Source organism: Grampus griseus (genome assembly GCF_964374135.1).
Source record: "Grampus griseus genome assembly, chromosome: 9".
In the NCBI taxonomy this organism is placed as follows: Eukaryota; Metazoa; Chordata; class Mammalia; order Artiodactyla; family Delphinidae; genus Grampus; species Grampus griseus.
In genome coordinates this window covers 22,979,104-23,001,973 of record NC_139003.1, presented here as the reverse complement: position 1 = coordinate 23,001,973, position 22,870 = coordinate 22,979,104, and the positions used below count along the sequence as shown (strand labels likewise).

Sequence of the window (22,870 nt, the reverse complement as noted above, 5' to 3'; positions counted from 1 at the left end):
ACTGTTTCCTATTGCCAGTAGAAGAAACCTTAATTCCTCTGTATGTCATTTACGGTTTCTTACCAGTCAGTTTCCCTGCTTACCCCCTACTATGTCCTGATTGCCAGGCTGGTCATGCTCTGAGCTATAGTCATAGTTTCCTCCACTTGTAATGCCAGCTGGGCTTCTCTCTACTTTTCTAACTCTTCCTACTCACTTTTCAGGGCTGGATTCAAATCCCACCTCCTCCACTGCTACCCACACTGACCTTTTCCTGCTATAAATTCCTATAGTACACTCACTGTACACCTCATTTTGGTAGCTTATTTATCGAGTGGTTAATATTGCATGCCTGACTGCACTGGATGCTTTGTGGATACAGAGAATAGAATAAGGTCCTTGCCCTAGAGGAGGAGACTTTGCTGCTTTGTCGTAGTATATTACTGTTTCTTGAGGGCAAGCCTTGACTCCACAGTAAAAATCCAAGTTCTCAAGTTCTACAAGTATGTCATGCCTATCACAGTGCTACATACATCCCAGGATTTCAGAAAAAGACTTGCTAAATTGAATTAAATCCTCTCTCTCTCCCCCTCCCTCTCTCTGTCTCTAGGGCTTATGTAACACTTGAGGATGGTAGCTGAAGTGCAATAGCTAATTTGCTCTAAAATGGCCAAACCTAAGAGAACTAGTTCACTTGGGCTAGGCTAAAGGGGTAGGGGCAGTGGTAAGAAAGGAAAAACCACCCTGGTGTGCTGCCCCATCAACAACATGGAAAAGTTGTTCAACGCAAGTCCACTCTCCGGCTGGACCCCTGGTTACTAAGAGGTGGAAACCGCTGCAGGGTGAAATCAAATTCCGTGACTGAAAGCATGACAAGCAAAGGAGTGAGAAAAGGCAAAATCAGCAGAGTAGGGAAGGAGAGCAGCATAAACTTCCTTGGCCAGACTGAGCAGCAAAGGGCCATCAAAGAGGGACTGGCCTCCTTTGGACATAACTAAAGACACACCAGGCCAGCTGTTGGCAACCGCAGTTCAGAGCTTCACACATTTGTAGCAATAAAGGCTTGATGTTGGCACTTTTGGCTTCCAGACACCTGCTCCCCGAGGTGACAGCAGTGGGGGGCAGCTGCCCTGAGTGACTCTGAGGTAGACTCTCACACAGGTCCTGAGCTGGAAGGACTCGGACGAGTGGGAAACCCAAACCCCGGTCTTCTCCATGGGGCCCTAGGACAAGATGAAAGATCTAACGCAAAGCAGAAAAGCCTGGCGGGTTGGGGAGCAGGGCGGGAAGTAACAGAGGCTTCAGGCACCCCCTGTCTCTCCCACCGTAAACCGGAGGAGTCCTCTCCCTGCAGGCGGCCGGGCTGAACGATCCTCAGGCCAATCAAGGTGCCTGCTGAGTCTTGTGGCAACTACTGGCCACGATTTCCACCCATCTCTTGACCCGAGGCAGTGGCGGGGTCACCAGAGCCCCTGGTCCGGGCCTCTCCGGGCGCCCGGGACGCTGAAGCTCGAGCTCCTCCTCTTCCCTCCCTCGGCCAGTCCCTCCCCCAGCCGTAGAAGAGGGGGGGGCCGGGCTTGGCCCGGCGAGGCCCGTGCATTCCAGAGAGCCGAGCGAGCTAGAGCAACAAAGGAGCCGGGTAGTTGGCGGGGAGAGTCCCGGGGCTGCGGCACAGTGCAGCCAAGTGGGCGTCTGGGCCGTAGGCTGGCGCGAGGGTGGAGCCGGGAACCTAGTCCAGCACTCCCGGCCCGCGCCTGGCCTCCATCGCGGGGCCGGGAGGTGGTTTTAATGGTGGGAGAAGGAATGGGGCTAGAGATTGGGGGCCCAGGGGGCTCCCGCAGCTGAAGATAACTAGGATTGCCAGGGGAAGGGGTAGAGAGTTGTGCATCCCGGCCCGAGCCTCCACCGCCCAACATGGGCCCCGGGTTCCAAAGTTTGCGAAGTTGGGCGCCTAGGGCCCGCGGCGCGCAGAGCGTCCGGGGGGGCCCGGCACCGGACTCGCGGGGCGCACTGGTCGCCTGAGCTGCCCCCGAGGCCCCAAGGGTTGCGCGTGTGGCCTGGGGGCTCCGGAGAGCGGGCGGGGGCTCCAGGGCTTCTGCTGAGTTGGCGGGTTTGGCCATGGCCGCTGACCGCCTCGCACGGGGGCCGGCGCTCCTGCTCCTGGGGCTGTTGCTGCTGCTGCTGCTGGGGGGCCCGGGCCGGGGGGCGGCCTTGAGCGGGAACGCGACCCGGCCTGGGCCGCGGAGCGCGGGCGGGAGCGCGAGAAGGAGCGCGGCCGTGACCGGCCCTCCGCCGCTGCTGAGCCACTGCGGCCGGGCCGCCCCCTGCGAGCCACTGCGCTACAACGTGTGTCTGGGCTCGGCGCTGCCCTACGGGGCCACCTCCACTCTGCTGGCCGGGGACTCGGACTCCCAGGAGGAAGCGCACGGCAAGCTGGTGCTCTGGTCGGGTAAGCGCGCGGGAGCCGGAGCGGGGGCTGTGGTGATGGGATGCGGGGATTCTCGGAAAGAATAGGCTCAAGACTGAGCTTTTGAGAGGGCGGGAGCAGCGCCCGGGAGAGTTGCAAGAACGGATTCTGAAACTTTGGGGGCAGGCTGTATGCAGGATGGGACCGTCGGTGATGAGGCGGGAGGGCGAGGAAGTTGAGGAAGCGGATCACAAAGGCCTGAGCAGGGTGGGTTTGCAAAGGAAAAGGGGGAATGAGGGGCCCAAGAGCGAGGGGGATGGTGGCTCTGAGCCACAGTAAAGGACTTTTTTTTTTTTTTTTAAGAAAAGGAGATGCTCCACGTAGGTGCCACTATGGAAGCGGGGTCCTCGGGAATTCAAGGAGGTGTTTAGACCTTGGAGAAGAAACTGGGAAATCGAATTGGCAGGAAAAAGGGAAGATGGGGGTAGAAGATTTAGGCATTGAGGGAGAGGGTGGGGGAAAGAACTGAGTGAAATTTGTGAAGGGTAAGAAACCCCTGGTGATGAGTAATTAAAAGGTAACCAGAAAGTTCCAGAAATCTTGTTTTGGGAGACAGAAGTCCAGTGATCGTGTCTTGCTTTGACAGGAGATTTCAGTTTCCTCATCTGAAAAATGGGGACTCAGTTCCTTGTCTGAGGTTGTGAAGGAATGAGACTATTCTAATGATCATTTGTGGGTTCCTTGGAAGTTTGGACCCTCAGGCTGGTCTGGGCTGAGGAAGGACACTTAAGTGTGGGATGTCTAGAGCCCCCTGGATACTTTCATGGTGGTCTGAGGTCCCAGAACCCTCACCTCATGGTGAGATTATGACCCAGCCTGAAAAAATGCAGACTGAACCCAAGCAGGTCCTTCTTTAGCAGTGTGGAGTGGATTAGCTCCCCACCTGTCACTCTTCTGGGCTGGGGACCTAAAGAGAAGGGGAGGGAACTGGCCTTGCCACCCCTTGCTTGTAGCTAGGGTGACTCCAAAATTGTCCTTGAAGAAACAGGAAATAAAATCAAAAGGCAGGAGCAGACCTGGGAACCCTCAGTCTTTTGATAGGCCTTGGATGCCCCACATCTCAGTTCTGCCCCAGGGATGGGTAAGGATCCTGATAGGGGAGTGTTTGTAGGCTGCCTGTCATTGTCAGGTTGGCCACTAGAGTTCTCAGAGTCTTTGCCGGATGTTGGACAAAGTCATGTCATTCCTGGCTTGGTACAGATGCCAGAGGAAGAACCTGGAGGATGGTACCCATGGTGGAGCCACATCCTTTGTGGGTATCAGGTTCTAAAGTCAACATGTAGGCAGAAACCATGTGTAATCAACAGTAGCTTTGAAAAATCCATAAATGGCCACAACATAAGGTCTATGTGATTTTGCATACATACTCTTTTATGGTAATATGTTTGTATGAATGTGCAACATATAGTAATGTACAATATATAAGAAGGGGCATACATAGAAAATATAATTTTACTTTTTAAAATTACATAAATGCAAAAGAGCAGAAGAGGGAAAGGATTTTTAAAAATACACAAAAGAAAGGTATAAACAAGGTTTCTTTGAGTTTAGGAGCCAGCTGTATGGAAAATCTAAATGTCTCAGCACTAGGACTTCCCTGGCGGCGCAGTGGTTAAGAAATCCGCCTGCCAATGCACGGGACACGGGTTCGAGCCCTGGTCTGGGAAGATCCCACATGCCGCAGAGCAGCTAAGCCTGTGAGCCACAACTACTGAGCCTGTGCTCTAGAGCCCATGAACCACAACTGCTGAACCTACGTGCCACCACTACTGAAGCCCGCACACCTAGAGCCTGTACTCCGCCACAAGAGAAGACACCTCAAATGAGAAGCCTGCGCACTGCAGCGAAGAGTAGCCCCTGCTCGCTGCAACTAGAGAAACCCTGCGTGCAGCAACGAAGACCCAATGCAACCAATAAATAAATATTCCTGTTAAAAAAAAAAAAAAGTCTCGGCACTAGAATCTCACCCAGTTCTGAGTTGTTCACACTATGAGAGAATATGTGTTCATTCTGTCTCTCTCTTTTTATTTATTTATTTTGCAGGGGCCCATGGTCGAATTCTCCTAAATTAAGTGCATGTGTGATGCTGCCCTTCTGTAGTTTCCATCAAATCAGGCAGAAAGGGTATGAACCTCTCTCCAGCCCATACTCCTGAGAGCAGCTGCTGAGCAGGCAGAAGTGGTTTTGGCAGGAAAGTTGAGGAGTCAGAACCATCCGCTGGCTGTGTGGGTTCGAACCTCACTAGCTGTGGCTCTGGTGGGGCAGGGTCCTGCAGGGGTGCCGGCCCTGAACCCTGGTCCTTAGTTCATTCTGAGCTCTTCTCTGCTGCCACCCTTCATCCCTCAGCTCAGTCCCATTCCCATATGTGTTCTGGGTGTTCTTTTTCTGCGTCTGGTCTTTCTGCTGGATGTTTTATATGAAGTAGGGCCAGAAGCAGGAGTTGGTGCCAGCTGGGTCAGTGGGTGGGTAGTGAACTGGAGCCGAGTGTGAGAATCACAGACAAGCCTTCTGCTGGGGGGTTCTGGCTAGTGATTTTTCCTGGCCTGAGCTGGTGGTCTTGATTTGGCTTTGGACATGGTCAGTGTCATCTGGCCCTTGGAGGTGTTTTTGTGGGTGAAGATGATTTAGGTTGTCTTCATCTGTAAACTTTTGAAAGTAGAGACTTCTTTACTTTTTTAAAAGTCTCAGAGTTCTGAGTACACAGCTGTCCACGTTCAGTTAGGTGTCGGGTGCTTGCTATATGTCATTCTGGATCAGGTTCTGGGGCAGATAAAGGCAAAGAATACCGAAAAAAAAATAGACAAAGAATTCAGACAGGATCCGAAGACAGATAATTAAACAGGCTTTAGCAACACCTCTGAGAGGTATTGTGACCAGGTGGGATGCTGAATGAACACAAAGGACTCTGGGGCGCAAGGGAAGACCCCCAGAGGAACTGACATTTAACCCACAACCTGAGAAATAAGTAGGAATTACTGGGGCCAAGGAAGATTTGGGTGGGAAGGATAGGAGGAGGGGATAGCATGCACAAAGCTGTAGAGGTGAGAGGGCTTGGTACTTTTAAGGAAGTATAAAAATTTCAGCAGAGCTGGATCAAAGCATTTGAGGGATAGGATTATAAGAGATAAGACCTAGAGAATTAGAAAATAAAGGGATTCATACCCCATATTAGGAAATTTGGTTGTTTTCCAGAAGATAGTATGGAGCCACTGAAGGCTTTTAAGCAAGAGAGAGATGTAATCATGTTTGCATTTTAGACCGATCTCTTTGAGTACTGTGTGAAGAAGCCACAGGAGAAGGGAAATCCTGGAGCCTGTTTGCTTGTTTAGCAGATGGTTGAAGTAGTCCAGCTGAGAGATGATGGTGGTCAGGACTGGAGTAACAGCTTGGAGGAAGTGGTCAGATCCCGGAGCTTCAGAGGTAGAACCAATGGGACTTGCTGATGAGAGAGCTGGAGGACCCAGGTTTTAGGCTTGGATGGAAGGTGGTATCATTCCCTTTCACTAAGCTGGAGAATGCTAGAGAAGGAGGAGGTTTAGGAAGAAAGTATGGGCCATGTGAATTAGAGGCCTTCATTGGAAGGTCTATGTGGAGGTTCCCAGCAGATCTGGAATAAGAGTTGCTGAAGAGAGGTACCCACTATGAGCTTCCTCAGCCTAGATTGCTGAGCCTTTGGAAGGATGCCATCAAGTGAGGAAGTCTGCAGCTGAGGTTGGGCCAATTTCTAGGTTTATATAGAACTCAGGTCTGTCTCTCCTATATCTTTCCACTCTCTCGACTTGGGCTTCTTCGGGCACTCAGCATCTTTCCCCAGGATAGCTTGAAATGTCTCCTCTCAGGCATTCCAAGCTGCCCAGACAAACATACTATCCAGGCCATGGTCCACCTTCAGCCAAATCTGGTTGGTTTGGTAAATGGGGCAAGAAAGCAGAGAGACCTGCGGCTGGCAAGAGAAACAGGTCCCTGAGAGCCAGCACGTAGCCTCTTTGACCACTGCTGTGCTGTGTGTGCGCACAGGGGTGTGCGGCCCTGTCATCCAGCCGGGGGCAGCCAGTGGGAAAGAGCTGGAGAAGCTGGGAGGAGTTTCTCATTTGCCTCCCAGACACTTAGATGAGAGACTGAGAGGAGGTCTGTTGTTGGTGATGGTAGGTTGTTTGCAGGGGCAGATCAGGAAGAATTTCCTTAGAGCTGTTCTCAAACCTGGCTGATGATCAGAATCATTCTAAAAGTATACATTTTTAGAAAGTATAAAAATACAGAGAAATACCCATGGGCCCAAGTTTTCATTTTTGCATCAGATTGTTAAGTTTTTAATTGTGAAATGTAGCATGTATACAGAAGGCGAATAAGACACAGAGGTACTAAATAACAAATAATTATAAAGTGACACCTGAGTCAAGTGATGGTGGGGCCCCCCCAGGAGCTCCCTCTTTGTTTTTTCCAATCACATCCCCCTCCCTCCTCTTCTAGAAGTAACCAATGCCCTGATGTTTTTGATAATTGTTTCCTCTTTCCTCCATAGTTTTACCATCTAGTTTTGGAATCCCTAAACAGTGTATTTCAGTTTTGCATGTTTTTGAACTTCATACAAGTGGAATCATGCTGTGTGTATTCTTTTATGTCATTTCTTTTGCTCTACATTATTTTGTAAAATTCATCCATGTTGTTGCAGCTTATTTTTCATTGCTGAATAGTATTCCATTGTAGAATACATCACAATTTATTTATCTATTTTGCTGTTCTTAAACATTTTTTTAAAATATTTGTTCATTTATTTAGGCTGCGCCAGGTCTTAGTTGCGTCACGCAGGATCTCTTAATTACGGCACACGGGATCTCTTAATTGTGGCATGCATGTGGGATCTAGTTCCCTGACCAGGGCTCGAACCCAGGACCCCTGCATTGGGAGTGTGGATTCTTACCCACTGGACCATCAGGGAAGCCCTACCACTTGTAGTTAACAATGTCCTGGAGGTGTCTACTGAGCCCGTGCACCTAGAGCCCATGCTCCACAACAAGAGAAGCCACCGCAGTGAGAAGCCTGTGCACCACAGTGAAGAGTAGCCCCTGCTCGCCGCAACTAGAGAAACCCCACGTGCAGCAACGAAGACCCAATGCAGCCAAAAATAAAATAATATGGCCATTTAAAAAAAAAAAAAAGAAGTGGTAATAGTAGCAGCACTGGGACCTCCTTGGAGGTCCAGTGGTTAAGACTTCACCTTCCAGTGCAGGGGATGCGAGTTTGATCCCTGGTTGGAGAGCTAAGATCCCACATGCCTCGTGGCCAAAAAACCAAAAACATAAAACAGAAGCAATATTGTAACAAATTCAATAAAGACTTAAAAAAAATGGTCCACATAAAAAAATATATTTTTAAAAATAGTAGCATCTTTCATCCTTGACATTTTCTTCATTCTAAAGAGAAAGCTTTTCTACCTTTCACCATTAAATATGATGTTTGGTGTAGGTCTCTTGTAGTTATAAATATTTTTATCAGATTAAGGAAATTTTCTTCTATTCCTAATTTGCCAATTATTATTTTTATCATGGATGGACACTGAATTTTATCAACTACTTTTTCTGTATCTATTGAGATGATCATATGATTTTTTCTTCATTAATCTGTTAACATGGTAAATTGCATTGATGAAATTTTCTCTTTTTTAAAAATTTATTTTTGGCTGTGTTGGGTCTTTGTTGCTACGCACGGGCTCTCTCTAGTTGCAGTGAGCGGAGGCTACTCTTCATTGGGGTGTGTGGGGCTTCTCATTGTGGTGGCTTCACTTGTGGAGCACGGGCTCTAGGCGCATGGGCTTCAGTAGTTGTGGCACGTGGGTTCAGTAGTTGTGGCTCACGGGCTCTAGAGCGCGTGAGTTCTAGAGCCCGTGAGTAGTTGAGGCGCACGGGCCTAGTTGCTCCGTGGCATGTGCGATCTTCCTGGAACAGGGCTCGAACCCATGTCCCCTGCATTAGCAGGTGGATTCTTAACCACTGCGCCACCAGGGAGGTCCTGATGAAATTTTCTAATGCTAAACCGTTCTTGGAACAACGGTTTTCAACTTGACTGATCATCTGAATCACACATAAAAAAATTCGTTTTTAAAGTTTAAATTGTGGCAAATGTTATTTTTAAAGTGTATAAATGTAGAAAAATGCAGAGACTAATATAACACCTGTGTCTGTATTTTTTCTTTTTGTTTCATATTTTATTAAAGGAATAAAACAAGGGAAATCCCTGGCGGTCCAGTAGTTAAGACTTGCAGCCAAAAAAAAGACAGAAATAGAAAAAGAAAACGAAACAGATAAAGCTGATGTCCCCTTTCTTCTTGTTTCCAGTTTCATTCCCTTTTCTTCGCTGGGGAGCTTCCTGCATCCCAGTAACTTGCATATTTATTTTTTAAGCTTAATTACTTTAATAAAATAGGTAGTATACGAACATAGTACAAAATTCTACAGTAGCAAAAGTTAAATCCTTCCACTTCTGTTTCCAGCTACCCATTTCCCTTCCCACAGGCAACCACCAACACTGGTTTGTGTGTATTCTTTTTTTTTTTTATTTTATTTTTTGTGGTACGCGGGCCTCTCACTGTTGTGGCCTCTCCCGTTGCGGAGCACAGGCTCCGGACGCGCAGGCTCAGTGGCCATGGCTCACAGGCCCAGCTGCTCTGCAGCATGTGGGATCTTCCCGGCCCAGGGCACGAACCCGTGTCCCCTGCGTCGGCAGGCGGACTCTCAACCACTGCGCCACCAGGGAAGCCCTTGTGTGTATTCTTTTATTGATATCTAACATATGTACAAATGTAGATGTGTTCTTATTCTTTTTTCCTCCCATAACCAGTAGCAGCTCTCCAGGCTGTTCTCCACTCAGCTGCACCCATTAAACAAGACATATTGGAGATTGTTCCATTTCATTGCAAATAGTTCAACCCTGGATAGTGTGCTATTATATTGATGTGTGATATTTTATTTAGTGGGTCTACTATTGATGGATAAATATTAAGGACGTTTCAACTCTTGTTATTATAAACAGTACTGCAATGAATAATCTTATATACAATTTTTCTGAGCGTGTGAAGTGGAATTGCTAGTATAACATTTTACAGCTAATGTCAAATAGTCTCCACAAATGTTAACTAATTTTTAGTCCTACTAAAAATATACAAAAGTGCCAGTTTCCCCCCGACTCTTGCCAGTACAGCATTTTCAAATGTTTTGATCTTTATCCTTCTAAAGGTTAAAAAGTTAGATGTCATCGTAGTTTTATTTCACATTTAATGAGTGAGACTGAACATCTCTTTATGTTTTTAAAGGCCATTTGTATCTTCTGTTGTTTGTCATTTGCCCATTTTTCTATAGGATTATGAATTTCTTATTGATTTGGAAGAGCTTTATGCATGCAAGGAAAGTAATTCTTTACCTGTGATACGTATTGGAAATATATTTTCTCAGTGTGTTGCTTTTCTTATGATCTTGTTTGTTTTTTACCCTACTGAATTTTTCTATTTTTCTGAAGTCTTTTCTTTAAATCTTTTATTTCAAAACTTCTGAGTTTTGTGTCATACTTCAAAATGCATTCTCCACTCAAAGATTTAAAACAACATTTTCCACTTTTTCTTCTAGTACTCTGATTTCTTAAAATAATGTAGTTATTTTTGATTCATCTGGAATGTATTTTTATGTAAGAAATGGGGTAAGGGGCTTCCCTGGTGGCGCAATGGTTGAGAGTCCGCCTGCCGATGCAGGGGACATGGGTTCATGCCCCGGTCTGGGGGGTCCCACATGCCGCGGAGCGGCTGGGCCCGTGAGCCGTGGCTGCTGAGCCTGCGCGTCCGGAGCCTGTGCTTCGCGGCGGGAGAGGCCACATTGGTGAGAGGCCGGCGTACCGCAAAAAAAAAAAAAAAAAGAAATGGGGTAAGAATTCAACTTATTTTTTCCCTCGATGCCTCCTCAGTTGTCTTTTAATATTTATGTAATAATCTATTTTTTCCTTGGGTAATTTATTTTTAAACTACAAAACAATATTTAAAATGAGATAAAAAGAAAAACAAATTACACGTTCACAAAGCAAATTCAGAAAAATATCACAAATTCCAGAAAAAGAACACAACGTTGTTTGTGTGTGTGTGTGTTCTGGTTATTTATTGCTATATTACAGACCACTTCAAATCTTGGTGGCTTAAAACAAGAACCATTCCTTTTGCTCATGAATCTGTAGCCTGGACAGCACTCAGCAGGGATGGCTTGGCTTTCACTGGGGTAACTGGAAAAGCTGGGAACTTGAAAAACCCAACATTTCTTTCTCTTTCTTCTTTTGGTCCCAGGGCCTCTCTATGTGGCCTCTCCACCAGGACAGCCTCGGGATAGTTGGTCTTATTTCATGGCAACTGGGATCCAAGAACAAGTGTTCCAAGAGAGACCCAGGCAAAAGCCAAATGGCTTCTTATTATTATCCAGGCTTGAGAGTCTGAGAACGTCACTTCCACCACATTTTATTGGTCGAGCAAGTCACTAAGGCCAGCCCATATTCCACAATATTTTTTAAAAATATTTATTTTTTAATTTATTTTATTTTTGGCTGTGTTGGATCTTAGTTGCAGCACGCGGGATCTTCATTGCGGCGCGCAGGCTTCTCTTTAGTTGTGGCTCACGGGCTCCAGAGCACATGGGCTCTGTAGTTTGCAGCACGCGGGATCTCTAGTTGAGGCGCTTGGGCTTAGTTGCCCCGCAGCATGTGGGATCTTAGTTCCCCGACCAGGGATCAAACCTGTGTCCTCTGCATTGGAAGGCGGATTCTATTTTTAAAAAAATAAATTTATTTATTTATTTGTTTATTTATTTTTGGCTGTGCTGGGTCTTCACTGCTGCACGTGGACTTTCTCTAGTTGCAGCGAGCGGGGGCTACTCTTTGTTGCGGTGCGCGGGCTTCTCATTGCAGTGGCTTCTCTTGTTGTGGAGGACGGGCTCTAGGCATGTGGGCTTCAGCAGTTGTGGTACGTGGGCTCAGTAGTTGTGGCTCACAGGCCCTAGAGCACAGGCTGAGTAGTTGTGGCGCACGGGCTTAGTGGCCCCATGGCATGTGGGATCTTCCAGGACCAGGGGTGGAACCCGTGTCCCCTGCATTGGCAGGCGGATTCTTAACCACTGGACCATCAGGGAAGTCCCAGAAGGCGGACTCTTAACCACTGGACCATCAGGGAAGTCCCCACAGTATTTTTATTAAGCATCTGCCTGTTGTTCCTCTAAAATACCTATTACTCGAGGGAACCCGTCCGCATTTAAAATATATTGCTTAAACATCCAGTAAAATTCACTTTTTCTTTCTTGTCACAGTTCTATGAGTTTAGACAAACGCATAGAATTCTGGATGCAGCCACTACATACAAGATAGAGAACAGTCCCATCACCCCCAAAGGTTCCCTCGTGTTGCCCCTTAGTAGGCAGAGCCCTCTCCTACCCTAGCCCCTGGCAACCACTGCTGTGTCCTCCACCCACACCCTCTCAGCCAAAATCTTTGAGACTGGGCTCTCCACCTAGAGTGATAAAGGTCCCCCAGGTGATTCGGATTTGAGTCAGGTCTCAGAACCGTTGCCCAAGGACATTGCTTCTTAAGTGACAGGAACTTGCTCCGCACCCTTGGAATAGATTTTGTCTAGTGAGAGCTGTGAACGGTCAGAGGCCTCAGATTACTAATAGTAACAGCTAATGTCTCTTGAGTGCTTAGTACATGACAGGTACTGGGCTAAGCACATTTGATGCATTATCTCACTCTACACCACAGTTCCACAAGGTAAGTCTATTCAATATTATCTCCATTTCACAGATGAGGAAACTGAGGCTAGAGGTAAAGTAATTTGTCTAAGATCACACAGCCAGGAAATGATAGAGCCACGAATTGGACCCAGGCAGGCTAATTGCAGTGTCCATGCTCCTTATCCCTCTGCTATATTACCTTCCTCCCAAAAAGAGCAGTTACCTGCTCACACCACCCCCAACCTGGGCAGTCACCCACGTTGGCTCTCACATCCTCAGAAGCTTCTCCTAATACAACTTCTTGTTTGGGAAATAGGTGTTCCTGAAGCAGGGGTGATTCAGGAGGGGCGAAGGGGGTAGAATGCTGAGTGAGCCCAGCCACAGGGAGAGCAGGGTAGAGGCCTGGACTGGGGTAGGGGTGCTGGGAGACCTCCACCTGTTTCTTTCTGGCTGACAACACCTTTCCTCCCCGTGCACTGGACACAGCCTCCTCTGTTTCTCTCCATCTGATTTCCTGTTTCCTCCTCTGGCTTCGGAGTACCTGGCTCCCCTGACTACCTCTTCTTAAGCTCCAACCTGTTCTCTGTCTCACCTCAGCTTGGTAAGAGGAACAAGGGTCCCGGGGTCTGGGCAAGGGGAAGCACCTCCTGGTCCTGGTGCACGGGCCCTGTGAGGGTGGGTCCCACAACACTCCTTCCCTGTGGAATGTAGAAGGTTTTAACAATGTCCCTGAAAAAGTAAAAGGTAAATTGACCTGGGGTTCTCAGCCAGAGGTGCTAACATTCCATTAGTGGGGCATTTGGAAATGGGGGCTGTTTCTTAAGAACTTTAATTGAATTGTAATATACACAGAGAAAAGTGCACAGTTTGATTTTCACAAAGTAAATCACCCATGAAACCAGAACCAGATCAAGAAATAGAACATCACCAGTGTCCCAGACGTTCCTCTTCAGGCCTCTTCCAATCCCCACCCTGGAGTGGGAGGGGTGAGGAGCATTTTCTGGCTGTCACCAGGACTTAGGGCTTCTCTTGGCATTTAGTGGGCAGGGTCTAGGGACGCCAAATGTCCTGCGGTACCTGGGACACTCCTGCAGCACAAAGAACGGTCAAGCCTAAATGCCCTGCTGAGAAACGCCGTGCCTGACCGTCCTGAGCAGTCATGGCCTGCAGCGTGGCAAAGAGAGATGCCTTAGACCCGGGGAACAGTGGTGCAGCTATGTCTGTCTGTGGGCCAGAGTGCTGAGGGGTCTTCACTGCAACGTGTCCACACTGTCGCTACCCCCAGGCCTCCGGAACGCCCCCCGCTGCTGGGCAGTGATCCAGCCCCTGCTGTGTGCTGTGTACATGCCAAAGTGTGAGAACAACCGGGTGGAACTGCCCAGCCGCACCCTCTGCCAGGCCACCCGTGGCCCCTGTGCCATCGTGGAGAGGGAGCGGGGCTGGCCCGACTTTCTGCGCTGCACCCCCGACCACTTCCCCGAGGGCTGCCCGGTAAGTGCTCTGTGGGGCAGGGTCTGGGCTGGGCAGGACCAGGCACGGGACAGGGCCCAGCAGGGGCAGAGGAGCTCAGCGCCTTCTCTTCCGGGAGATCCCAGGTCTACAGCCATGGCGTCAGTGAGCCACAGGCCCAAACTGAAGCTCGCCGAGCTGAACCAGTCTATTAGGGATGATCTATTTATAAAAAGATTTTTGAGCACCCGCTCTGTTAGGTGATGGGGAGTTACAGGAGTCGTGAATGACAAACCTGTGCTCAGGAAGTTTATTGTGTATTTAGGGAGTCAAGGCTTGCACGTGTAAAACAGCTAAGAGACACCAAGACGGGGGTGTGATCTAGTTCTGGGTGATGAAGGACAGCACATTAATAATGATGATGATGATAGTAGTAATACTAATTATTATTATTTATTACCTTCCAAATACTATTATAAACATCTTACATTTATTTATTCACTTAACCCTTAGACCACACCATGAAGTATTGCTATCCTAGAGATCAGGAAACTGAGCTAACAGAGAGGTCAAATAATTTGCCCCAGGCTGTGCAGTCACGAGGGCAAGGCTAGGATTCAAATGCTGGAAGGTTGTCTGCGGAGCCTGTGCTCTTGGCCTCTCTGCCACGCTACCTTCGCGCCTCTTATTAAACCAAAGGTCACCTGCGCCTACCGCTCCCCTATGCGCTTTCTCCTCTTCTCTCATTGCCAGAATGAGGTGCAGAACATCAAGTTCAACAGTTCGGGCCAATGTGAGGCTCCCTTGGTTCGGACTGACAACCCCAAGAGCTGGTATGAGGACGTGGAGGGCTGTGGGATCCAGTGCCAGAACCCGCTCTTCACCGAGGCCGAGCACCAGGACATGCACAGCTACATCGCGGCCTTCGGGGCCGTCACGGGCCTCTGCACTCTCTTCACCCTGGTCAGCGGGAGGCAGGCCCGTGGGTGGAGGGTCAGGGGGGCGGCAGGGCCCAGGACCCTCAGGCAGCCTGTAAAGTAGGAAGGGAGCCGATTGTCACTGAGAGAGGCTGGGCTCTGGGAGAGCGGGGCGGAGGACTTGGCAGGGGTCCTCGGGGAAGGGTGGCGATAAGAGGGGTCCGGGGGTTCAGATAAGGGCAGCAGAATAACCCTGACCTCACAGAATGGGCCCCACTTCTCTCTTCTAGGCCACATTTGTGGCTGACTGGCGGAATTCCAATCGTTACCCTGCTGTCATTCTCTTCTACGTCAACGCGTGTTTCTTCGTGGGCAGCATTGGCTGGCTGGCCCAGTTCATGGACGGCGCCCGCCGGGAGATCGTCTGCCGCGCTGATGGCACCATGAGGCTTGGGGAGCCCACGTAGGTGTCTTGCGGACCCAGAGGCGAGGGTGAGGGGAAGAGGCTGATGTGCGTTTTCCACAAAAGGGGCAGGTAGGTCTTGAAACGGAGAGTTCAGCGTGGGATTCAGCTTTGCCTTGTTGCACCCAAGGTCTCCAGCATTAGAGCCTGGACTGTTTGCATCTGTTCAAAGGGGCATCTTCTGTATCCTCTTCACTTCTGACCTGAGCCTGGTCTCCAAGCCCTGACTGCTAGGGAAGTCCTCCAGACCTTAGAAGCCAGGGGACTGGGGACAGGGTGGAGAGACTTCGTAGAGGGAGTACAGAACGACGGCCCCAAATGACGCTCCACATGTCTGTGCAGCTCCAACGAGACCCTGTCCTGCGTCATCATCTTCGTCATCGTGTACTATGCCCTGATGGCCGGCGTCGTCTGGTTTGTGGTCCTCACCTATGCCTGGCACACCTCCTTCAAAGCCCTGGGGACCACCTACCAGCCTCTCTCGGGCAAGACCTCCTACTTCCACCTCCTCACCTGGTCGCTCCCCTTTGTCCTCACTGTGGCAATCCTCGCCGTGGCCCAGGTATAGTGACTGGTAGGGGGTGGGGATCTGAGTGGGGCGGACTTGGGTGAGGGAGACAGTGACTGACTCTGTCCCCCCACCCCTTCCTGCTCTAGGTGGATGGGGACTCTGTGAGCGGCATCTGTTTTGTGGGCTATAAGAACTACCGATACCGTGCTGGCTTCGTGCTGGCCCCAATCGGCCTGGTGCTCATTGTGGGAGGTTACTTCCTCATCCGAGGTGAGTGAGGACCGGGTCAGGACTGGTCGGGCAGCAAAATGTGCTGAGCGTCTGCTCTGTGTAAGTAGGAGCCAGGAGCTGCCAGCTCTGCTGCCTTCGAGGTGGGACCTCAGCCGCCTCATGCAGGACCTTGGTGCAAAGGGGAAGGTGCCCATGGGCAGGCCGTGGTGCAGGTAGCACCTTTGTGCGGGTCAGAAAAATACTCCCCTTACTCCAGCTTCGTGCCAGGGCTCATGGCTTGTTGAGTGGAGCTTGGGCTGGATTCCAGCCGCTGGTCAGCCCTGGCCAGATACCCTTGTGTGGTGAACACCCTGAGTAACCACCCTGTCCGCACGGGCCAACTGGGAGCCTTCAGTCATGTGCGTGCGCCCTGAATTTATACACATGCTTGGTCTTTGGAGCTTCATTTCTCCTTTCTTCTCGTAGTGCGAGTGCGCACGCACACACACACATGCAGAGTTTTCACAACATGCACAGATTCTCTGTTTCCTCATTTCCCTGTCTCAGTCTGCCACCTCCACACTAAGCCTCCGTATCTTAGCTCATTTTCGTTGAGTGTTCTTTGTAAACTTCAGTTTCCTCCCCCAGCGCCATCAGTCTTCTGTTCAGCCCACCTCGTTTCCCTCTCTTTGGCAGTGGCTGAGCCTGATTTATATTTTGTATCTGTGTGATCCTGTGTGGCTAGTGCGAGCCACTAGCCACGTGTGTTGAAACTAATCCAGACTGAGATGTGTCCTAAGTATGAAATACACACTGCACTTCAAAGACTCAGCACATACAGGAGTAAACTATCTCATGAACAATTTGTTATATGGATTACATGTTGAAATGATAATGTCATAAACAATGATTTATTGTTTATGAAATATATTGCAGTTAGCTTCATCTGTGTCCCTTTACTTTTTGAAGGTGGCTTCTAGGAAATTTGAGATGGTGAATGTGGCTCACGTTATATTTCTCTTGGACAGCACTGTCCTGGAGCCTTTTCTTAGGCCTTTTCCATCATAATAGCTTTGACCTGCTGCCTTACTTGGAGAGGCCGGACCAGGACTGAGGCATCTTTCGTCTCCACTGACCGTCTGTGCCCTGCCCAAGTCTTTCCAGCCCGTGGCGCATCTGCCACCAGCTGTGCTCCAGTGTCTCCAGTTCCCCAAGCTTTAAATCAGCCCAGAAGTCATCAGACGTGGGGCTCTAGGACCATGGGGCCCTCCCCTGCCATGCACCTATTCCTCCCAGGAGAGTGGCCTGGCCTCCACTAACGTCTGCCATCTCCCTTCTGTTCAGGAGTCATGACCCTGTTCTCCATCAAGAGCAACCACCCTGGGCTGCTGAGCGAGAAGGCAGCCAGCAAGATCAACGAGACCATGCTGCGCCTGGGTGAGTGCCATCCCAACACTACACCCTCTGGTGAAGAGTCTCGGAGGCTGAAGTACATTGTGGGGCAAGTTAGCAGCCAGGGAGGCAAGATAAGGCCGTGTGTGTGTGTGTGTGTGTGTGTGTGTGTGTGTGTGTGTGTGTGTGTGTGTGTGTGTGTGTGTGTTGGTGCTGATGGTAGTGGCGGTAGCAGCTGAAAAGAGAAGGTAGCAAAAAAAATAAATAAATACATAAGGAGAAGGTAGCTTCTTTCTCAGTTGGAAGAATTCAAGTTCATGTCTAGACTGCTTCCTCATGTCTACTTCCCTCCTGCTGGGACCCACCCAGAGTGGCCTTAAGCACCTCCAAAATCTTGTCTTATTTTGGAGAAAACAGTTCTTTTAAAAATTTTTTTATTGGAGTATACTTGAATTACAATGTTGTATTAATTTCTGGTGTACAGCAAAGTGATTCAGATATAGATATAGATATATTCTTTTCCATTATGGTTTATCACAGGATATTTTTTTTAAGTTTTCATGTAATCTTTTTTTTAATTTCTTATTTATTTAATTAATTTTTTTATTTTTGGCTGCATTGGGTCTTCGTTGCGGTGCGCGGGCTTCTCATCGCGGTGGCTTCTCTTATTGCGGAGCACGGACTCTAGGCTTCAGTAGTTGTGGCACTCGGGCTAAGTAGTTGTGGCTTGCAGGCTCTAGAGCGCAGGCTCAGTACTTGTGGTGCATGGGCTTAGTTGCTCTGCAGCGTGTGGGATCTTCCCGGACCAGGGATCGAACCCATGTCCCCTGCATTGGCAGGCGGATTCTCAACCACTGCGCCACGAGGGAAGCCCCTATCACAGGATATTGATTATAGTTCCCTGTGCTATACACTAGGACCACGTTGTTTAATGTATTTTATGTATAGTAGTTTCTATCTGCTAATCCCAAACTCCTAATTTATCCCTCCCCCGCTTTCCCCTTTGGTAACCATAAGTTTGTAGAGAAAACAGCTCTTAAACTGAGCCCAGCACAAATTCACCCCAGACTCAGCTGCCTCTCAGGCCCGAGTGGGCGAACACCCTCTTCCCCACTGCTGCTTCCATACCTGGGATTGGTGACGCCCTGTCCCATCTCTGTCCCTCCGCAGGCATTTTTGGCTTCCTGGCCTTTGGCTTTGTGCTCATCACCTTCAGCTGCCACTTCTACGACTTCTTCAACCAGGCAGAGTGGGAGCGCAGCTTCCGGGACTACGTGCTGTGAGTGGGGGGCTGGAGGCTTGGGGGCAGCAGTGGTGGGAGCTGGAGACCCTCCTCTGCTGTCCAGCAGGGGTCTGCCAGGTCCCTGCCTCAGATGACAAGAGAAACTGCCCATCTTGCTCTGGGCGCTTAAGCTGATAGTTGTTCTGTAATTTGCAAACATGGCAGACAGCCCTCTGGGTCCCTGCCCAGCTCTACCCTTCCCTTTCACCCCCAAGGCTCTCTGGCTGGTATGTTTGTAACTGTTAAGCCGTCGTGTGTTTTGGCTTCTCCAGCTGACTCTTGCATTGGCCACAGAAGTCGCTTGCTATTTCTCATAGACTCTTTACAGAGCTTCTTGCAAATCCCTGCACAGAAGTAGTTACCTCTCTACCGTAGGTTAACAACCCATTAATGTTTTCTGGTTTTGCCTGTGCTTTTTTGTGTTACAATGAGGATGAATCTGAGAAGGTAACACATCTCAGCTGCTTAAAGAAGTGCAGTACCTACCGATACCAAGAATAGCAGTTAAAATGCTCGTTAAAATCTGACTGCTTCAGACTCTTCCTTAAAGGCTCCAGCTTCCAGTGTGGGAAGCTTTACACCACACCGATGCCTATGTCCCTCCCCCAGAGATTTGATTTAATTGTCTGGGGTGTGGCCCAGACATCAGGAGTCATTAAAAGCTCCCAGGTGACTCTAATGATCACCCAGGATTGCAAATCAGGGCTGTGGGCTTCCCTCTTTCTAAAGTGTTTGGATTGATCGTCTGGGCACCCACCCAGGAGACTTAGAAGGCCTCAACTGTGTCCTACCCCTCACCACAGGTGCCAGGCCAATGTGACCATCGGGCTTCCCACCAAGAAACCCATCCCCGACTGTGAGATCAAGAATCGCCCTAGCCTTCTGGTGGAGAAGATCAACCTATTTGCCATGTTTGGAACCGGCATTGCCATGAGCACCTGGGTCTGGACCAAGGCCACGCTGCTCATCTGGAGGCGCACCTGGTGCAGGTGGGGTCAGCAGCAGCCTGTCCTGACCCTGCTGCCTTGTTCTCTCAGCCTCGGCATTTGTTAGGCTTTGTCTGGTCTCAGGTGTCCCAGCACAGCCTTGAGCAGGTGTGATTTCTAAGGGCCTGCCCTGAGCAGCCAAAAGCTGCCTTTTCTGTGGCTCACCACTGCCCCCTGGTGACACCTCCTGTCCTTGGGAGGATGGGCCAAGGGCTGAGCCAGCGGCCGGTGTCTCCTAAGAGTGGAGTGATTTGAGAACGGAGCGCAGGAGCCCTGCGTTCTAGGCCCCCTTTTTGGCACAGAAGGCCTCTACCCCTCAGGGTCCTTGAGGCCGTCTGGAGGCTCCTTTCCTGGATGGAACGGATCCACTGGTTTTTTGCAAGATTTGAGGGGAAGCAGCTGCCCCTCCATGCCGCTTCCCCCACCCTTTCTGCCCTCAGGTTGACGGGGCAGAGTGACGATGAGCCCAAACGGATCAAGAAGAGCAAGATGATCGCCAAGGCCTTCTCCAAGCGGCGCGAGCTGCTGCAGAACCCAGGCCAGGAGCTCTCCTTCAGCATGCACACTGTCTCCCACGACGGGCCTGTGGGTGAGCCTCCACCCCATTCCCACTTTCCTTCTAGGCTGGTGTGGCCTCATGGACTGTTTGGAAGGCTGTGAGGAATGGCTCCCTCCTCTCTCTCACACATTGGTTCTCCTCCAGTCCCCACCCTGCCCCCATCCCAGGCCACCCTCCCCTCTCTGTTCCTGCCCCTGGATCTTGCTTGCTGGTGCTTTGGTTCCAAAGGACTCATCTCCCTCGCCTTCAACCGTCTTCTCCAGCTGTTCTCCTTGGGCTACGGGAAGTCAGGTTCCAGGGACTGGATTTCTGGCCTCTCGTGAGGCCCCTCTCTTCAGACTGGGAATGGGTAGAGATTGCTGTGTTCACTAGGGTGGGCTTTCTGTGCTAAGTCGAGTGGGAGCCATGGGTTGGGGGATGGTGAATGATGCTAAATAAGGGAGGAGCGGTCACTGTGGGGGCCTGGGCAGTCATGGTACCTTATCCTTTCCTTCCATCCCCACAGCGGGTTTGGCCTTTGACCTCAATGAGCCCTCGGCCGATGTGTCCTCTGCCTGGGCCCAGCATGTCACCAAGATGGTGGCCCGGAGAGGAGCCATACTGCCCCAGGATGTGTCTGTCACCCCTGTGGCAACTCCAGGTATGGGGTTCCGGCTTCTGTAGGAAGGTGGGGGACGTAGAGGCTGGAGGTTCCTGGGACTGGAGTGCCAGGGGCTGCCAGCAGGGGAGGGGGGGGGAAGCCTTGGAGGATCTAAAGTGTGGGTTCCTGAGCTAAAAGAGTAGGGTCCCGAGGAGAGAAGGCATGATGTGGACAGAGTTAGGGTCCCAGGCTCACGTTCTCTCTCCCACTGTCAGTACCCCCGGAGGAAAAAGCCAACCTGTGGCTGGTTGAGGCAGAGATCTCCCCAGAGCTGGAGAAGCGCCTGGGCCGGAGGAAGAAGCGGAGGAAGAGGAAGAAGGAGGTGTGCCCGCTGGTGTCGCCCCCTGAGCTCCACCACCCCGCCCCGGGCCCTGCCCCTGCCTCCAGTGCTGTCCCTCGACTGCCCCAGCTGCCCCGGCAGAAGTGCCTGGTGGCCGCGGGTGCCTGGGGAGCTGGGGAAACCTACCGACAGGGAGCCTGGACCCTGGTCTCCAACCCCTTCTGCCCAGAGCCCAGTGCCGCAGCCCCCATGGCCTGGGCGCAGGGCCGACGGCAGGGGCTGGGGCCCATTCACTCCCGCACCAACCTGATGGAGGCAGAACTCATGGACGCAGACTCGGACTTCTGAGCCTGGAGAGCAGGACCTGGGACAAGAAGGAGGAACAAATACCGTTCGGAGGCTCTTCTTCCTGCCTGAGAGTGCTTCTCCAGGGTCTCCTCTTCCTGAGAACCTGAGGGCCCAGTGCCCTCCCGGGAGAGCTCAGTATGTCTGGCTCACGGCAGCAGGACTGTGGGAAAGAGCCCTGACATCTCCACGGACAGGCCTTACCCGGGGCGGGGCCCTGGAGCTCAGGGTCCTTGTTTCTGCCCCACCTGGCTGGCAGCGTCAGTCTCCAGTGGGGGTCATGGGGTATGCAGAGCTCGTGGTGGGCAGTAGAGGTGCAGGCAGGGGTGATGGTACTCAGAGTGGGCTGTGGTGACCAGCAAGGCAGGCTGCCCTTTTCGGTGCCACTGGGTGCCCTTCCCTGGCACTCTCAGACCAAAAGTGTTGCTTGTGTCGTTAGCCCTTTGTCCATGGGAGGACAGAGCTCCTTTCCCCCTCTTCAGGGTGGTTGCGGGGCTGGGAGTGCTTACTCCCAAAGGGCCTGTAACCTTTCTTTATAAAAGTGTCCAGCTGGCTCCACTCCAGGCCACTAAGCCACCCTGGGTTTTCCTGCACCCTTCTTCCCCTTTCCCATTTCAGTTCAACCAGGCCAACTTCTTCCCGTTTCCTGTTTGTTGATTAGGAGCCAGCATCGCAGCATTGTCTGTCCTGCCCCCAAACCCCACCCCTTTGCTGCTGGGCTCCATCTCCAGGTGAGAGATCGGTTCAGCTATGGAGCCTGGCGTGGCATAGAAGCAGTGAGTGACGGGGAGCCTCTGGGCCTCCAAGAGATGCATGTTATCTTTTCCTGTATCTGTCCAGTGGGGGATGGATCCTCTGACTTGAGGGGCTCCCCTGGGAAGCTGCTGACACTTCAGCCAGGCAGAAAAGCTTCCTTCAACTTCCACAACCAGTGGGTGAAGAAGTTCCCACCTCCCATAACCCCCATCCGAGGCCCCAGTTTCGAGAACCAGACAGCAGGAAGCCTTAGCAGCTGGCTGGGTTCCAGATCAGGGGGTAGGGATAGGGAGACAAAATATAAACAGTAAATAAAAGGTTTTTGTATAAACTCTTGATGTGCTTCTTTCCATAGGCCCCGTCTTGACCTGTTTACCTGGTGCTGATCTAATTTGTCTTCCACTTCCTCTGAAAGCTATTCTGAAAGGCCAAGAGCTTGGTGCTAATGAGGTCACAGCTGACAGATGTCAGGCTGATGTCAGCTTAATGTGCTGGCTGTCCTTCCTGGCCAGTTGGTTCTATATAAGGACAAAAGCTCTGGCCACAGCTGCCTCACTGGGCATTGATCATAAGACGAATGAGCAAAGAACATGCAGCTTGTCCCTGGAGTGATGAATGGAAGCAAGTGTCCCCCTGCTGGGGAGTGTCTATGGGCATGGCTCCTCATGGCAATCCTGGGCCCCCCTCTGGGGACCTCTTGCCTCAACAAGGGATGTCTGTGGGACCAGGTGCGTTTGGATCCACAGATTCCTCCTTCGGGCAGTCAAAGGAATCCGGCTTCCCTGAGAGAAGGCTGCTAGCCTCACTTCCTCCAAAAAGATGTCAGTAGAAAACTGGAAACTAGGCTCAGGATCCTGTGGAAAGGAGATCTGCGTAGGAAAGGGG

At 50.7% G+C, this 22,870-nt stretch overlaps 1 protein-coding gene across 2 annotated transcripts; it reads left to right on the top strand.

Moving 5' to 3' along the window:
* Positions 1 to 2,097: 2,097 nt before the first annotated feature.
* SMO (smoothened, frizzled class receptor) lies at positions 2,098 to 22,311 on the top strand (the record flags this gene model as incomplete). 2 transcript variants are annotated; one of them, XM_082662218.1, is made up of 13 exons in its annotated part: positions 2,344 to 2,428; positions 12,682 to 12,796; positions 13,481 to 13,686; positions 14,398 to 14,607; positions 14,852 to 15,024; positions 15,367 to 15,586; positions 15,682 to 15,805; positions 17,090 to 17,182; positions 18,308 to 18,416; positions 19,223 to 19,408; positions 19,846 to 19,994; positions 20,470 to 20,604; positions 20,820 to 22,311. In XM_082662218.1, 11 exons carry the CDS (start codon positions 13,540 to 13,542, stop codon positions 21,230 to 21,232), a joined length of 1,959 nt encoding a protein of 652 aa, XP_082518344.1. In that variant the 3' UTR covers positions 21,233 to 22,311. The 2 variants fall into 2 exon arrangements, with proteins under 2 accessions (XP_082518343.1, XP_082518344.1); XM_082662217.1 differs by lacking the exon at positions 12,682 to 12,796 and having other exon boundaries at positions 2,098 to 2,428.
* Positions 22,312 to 22,870: the final 559 nt, after the last annotated feature.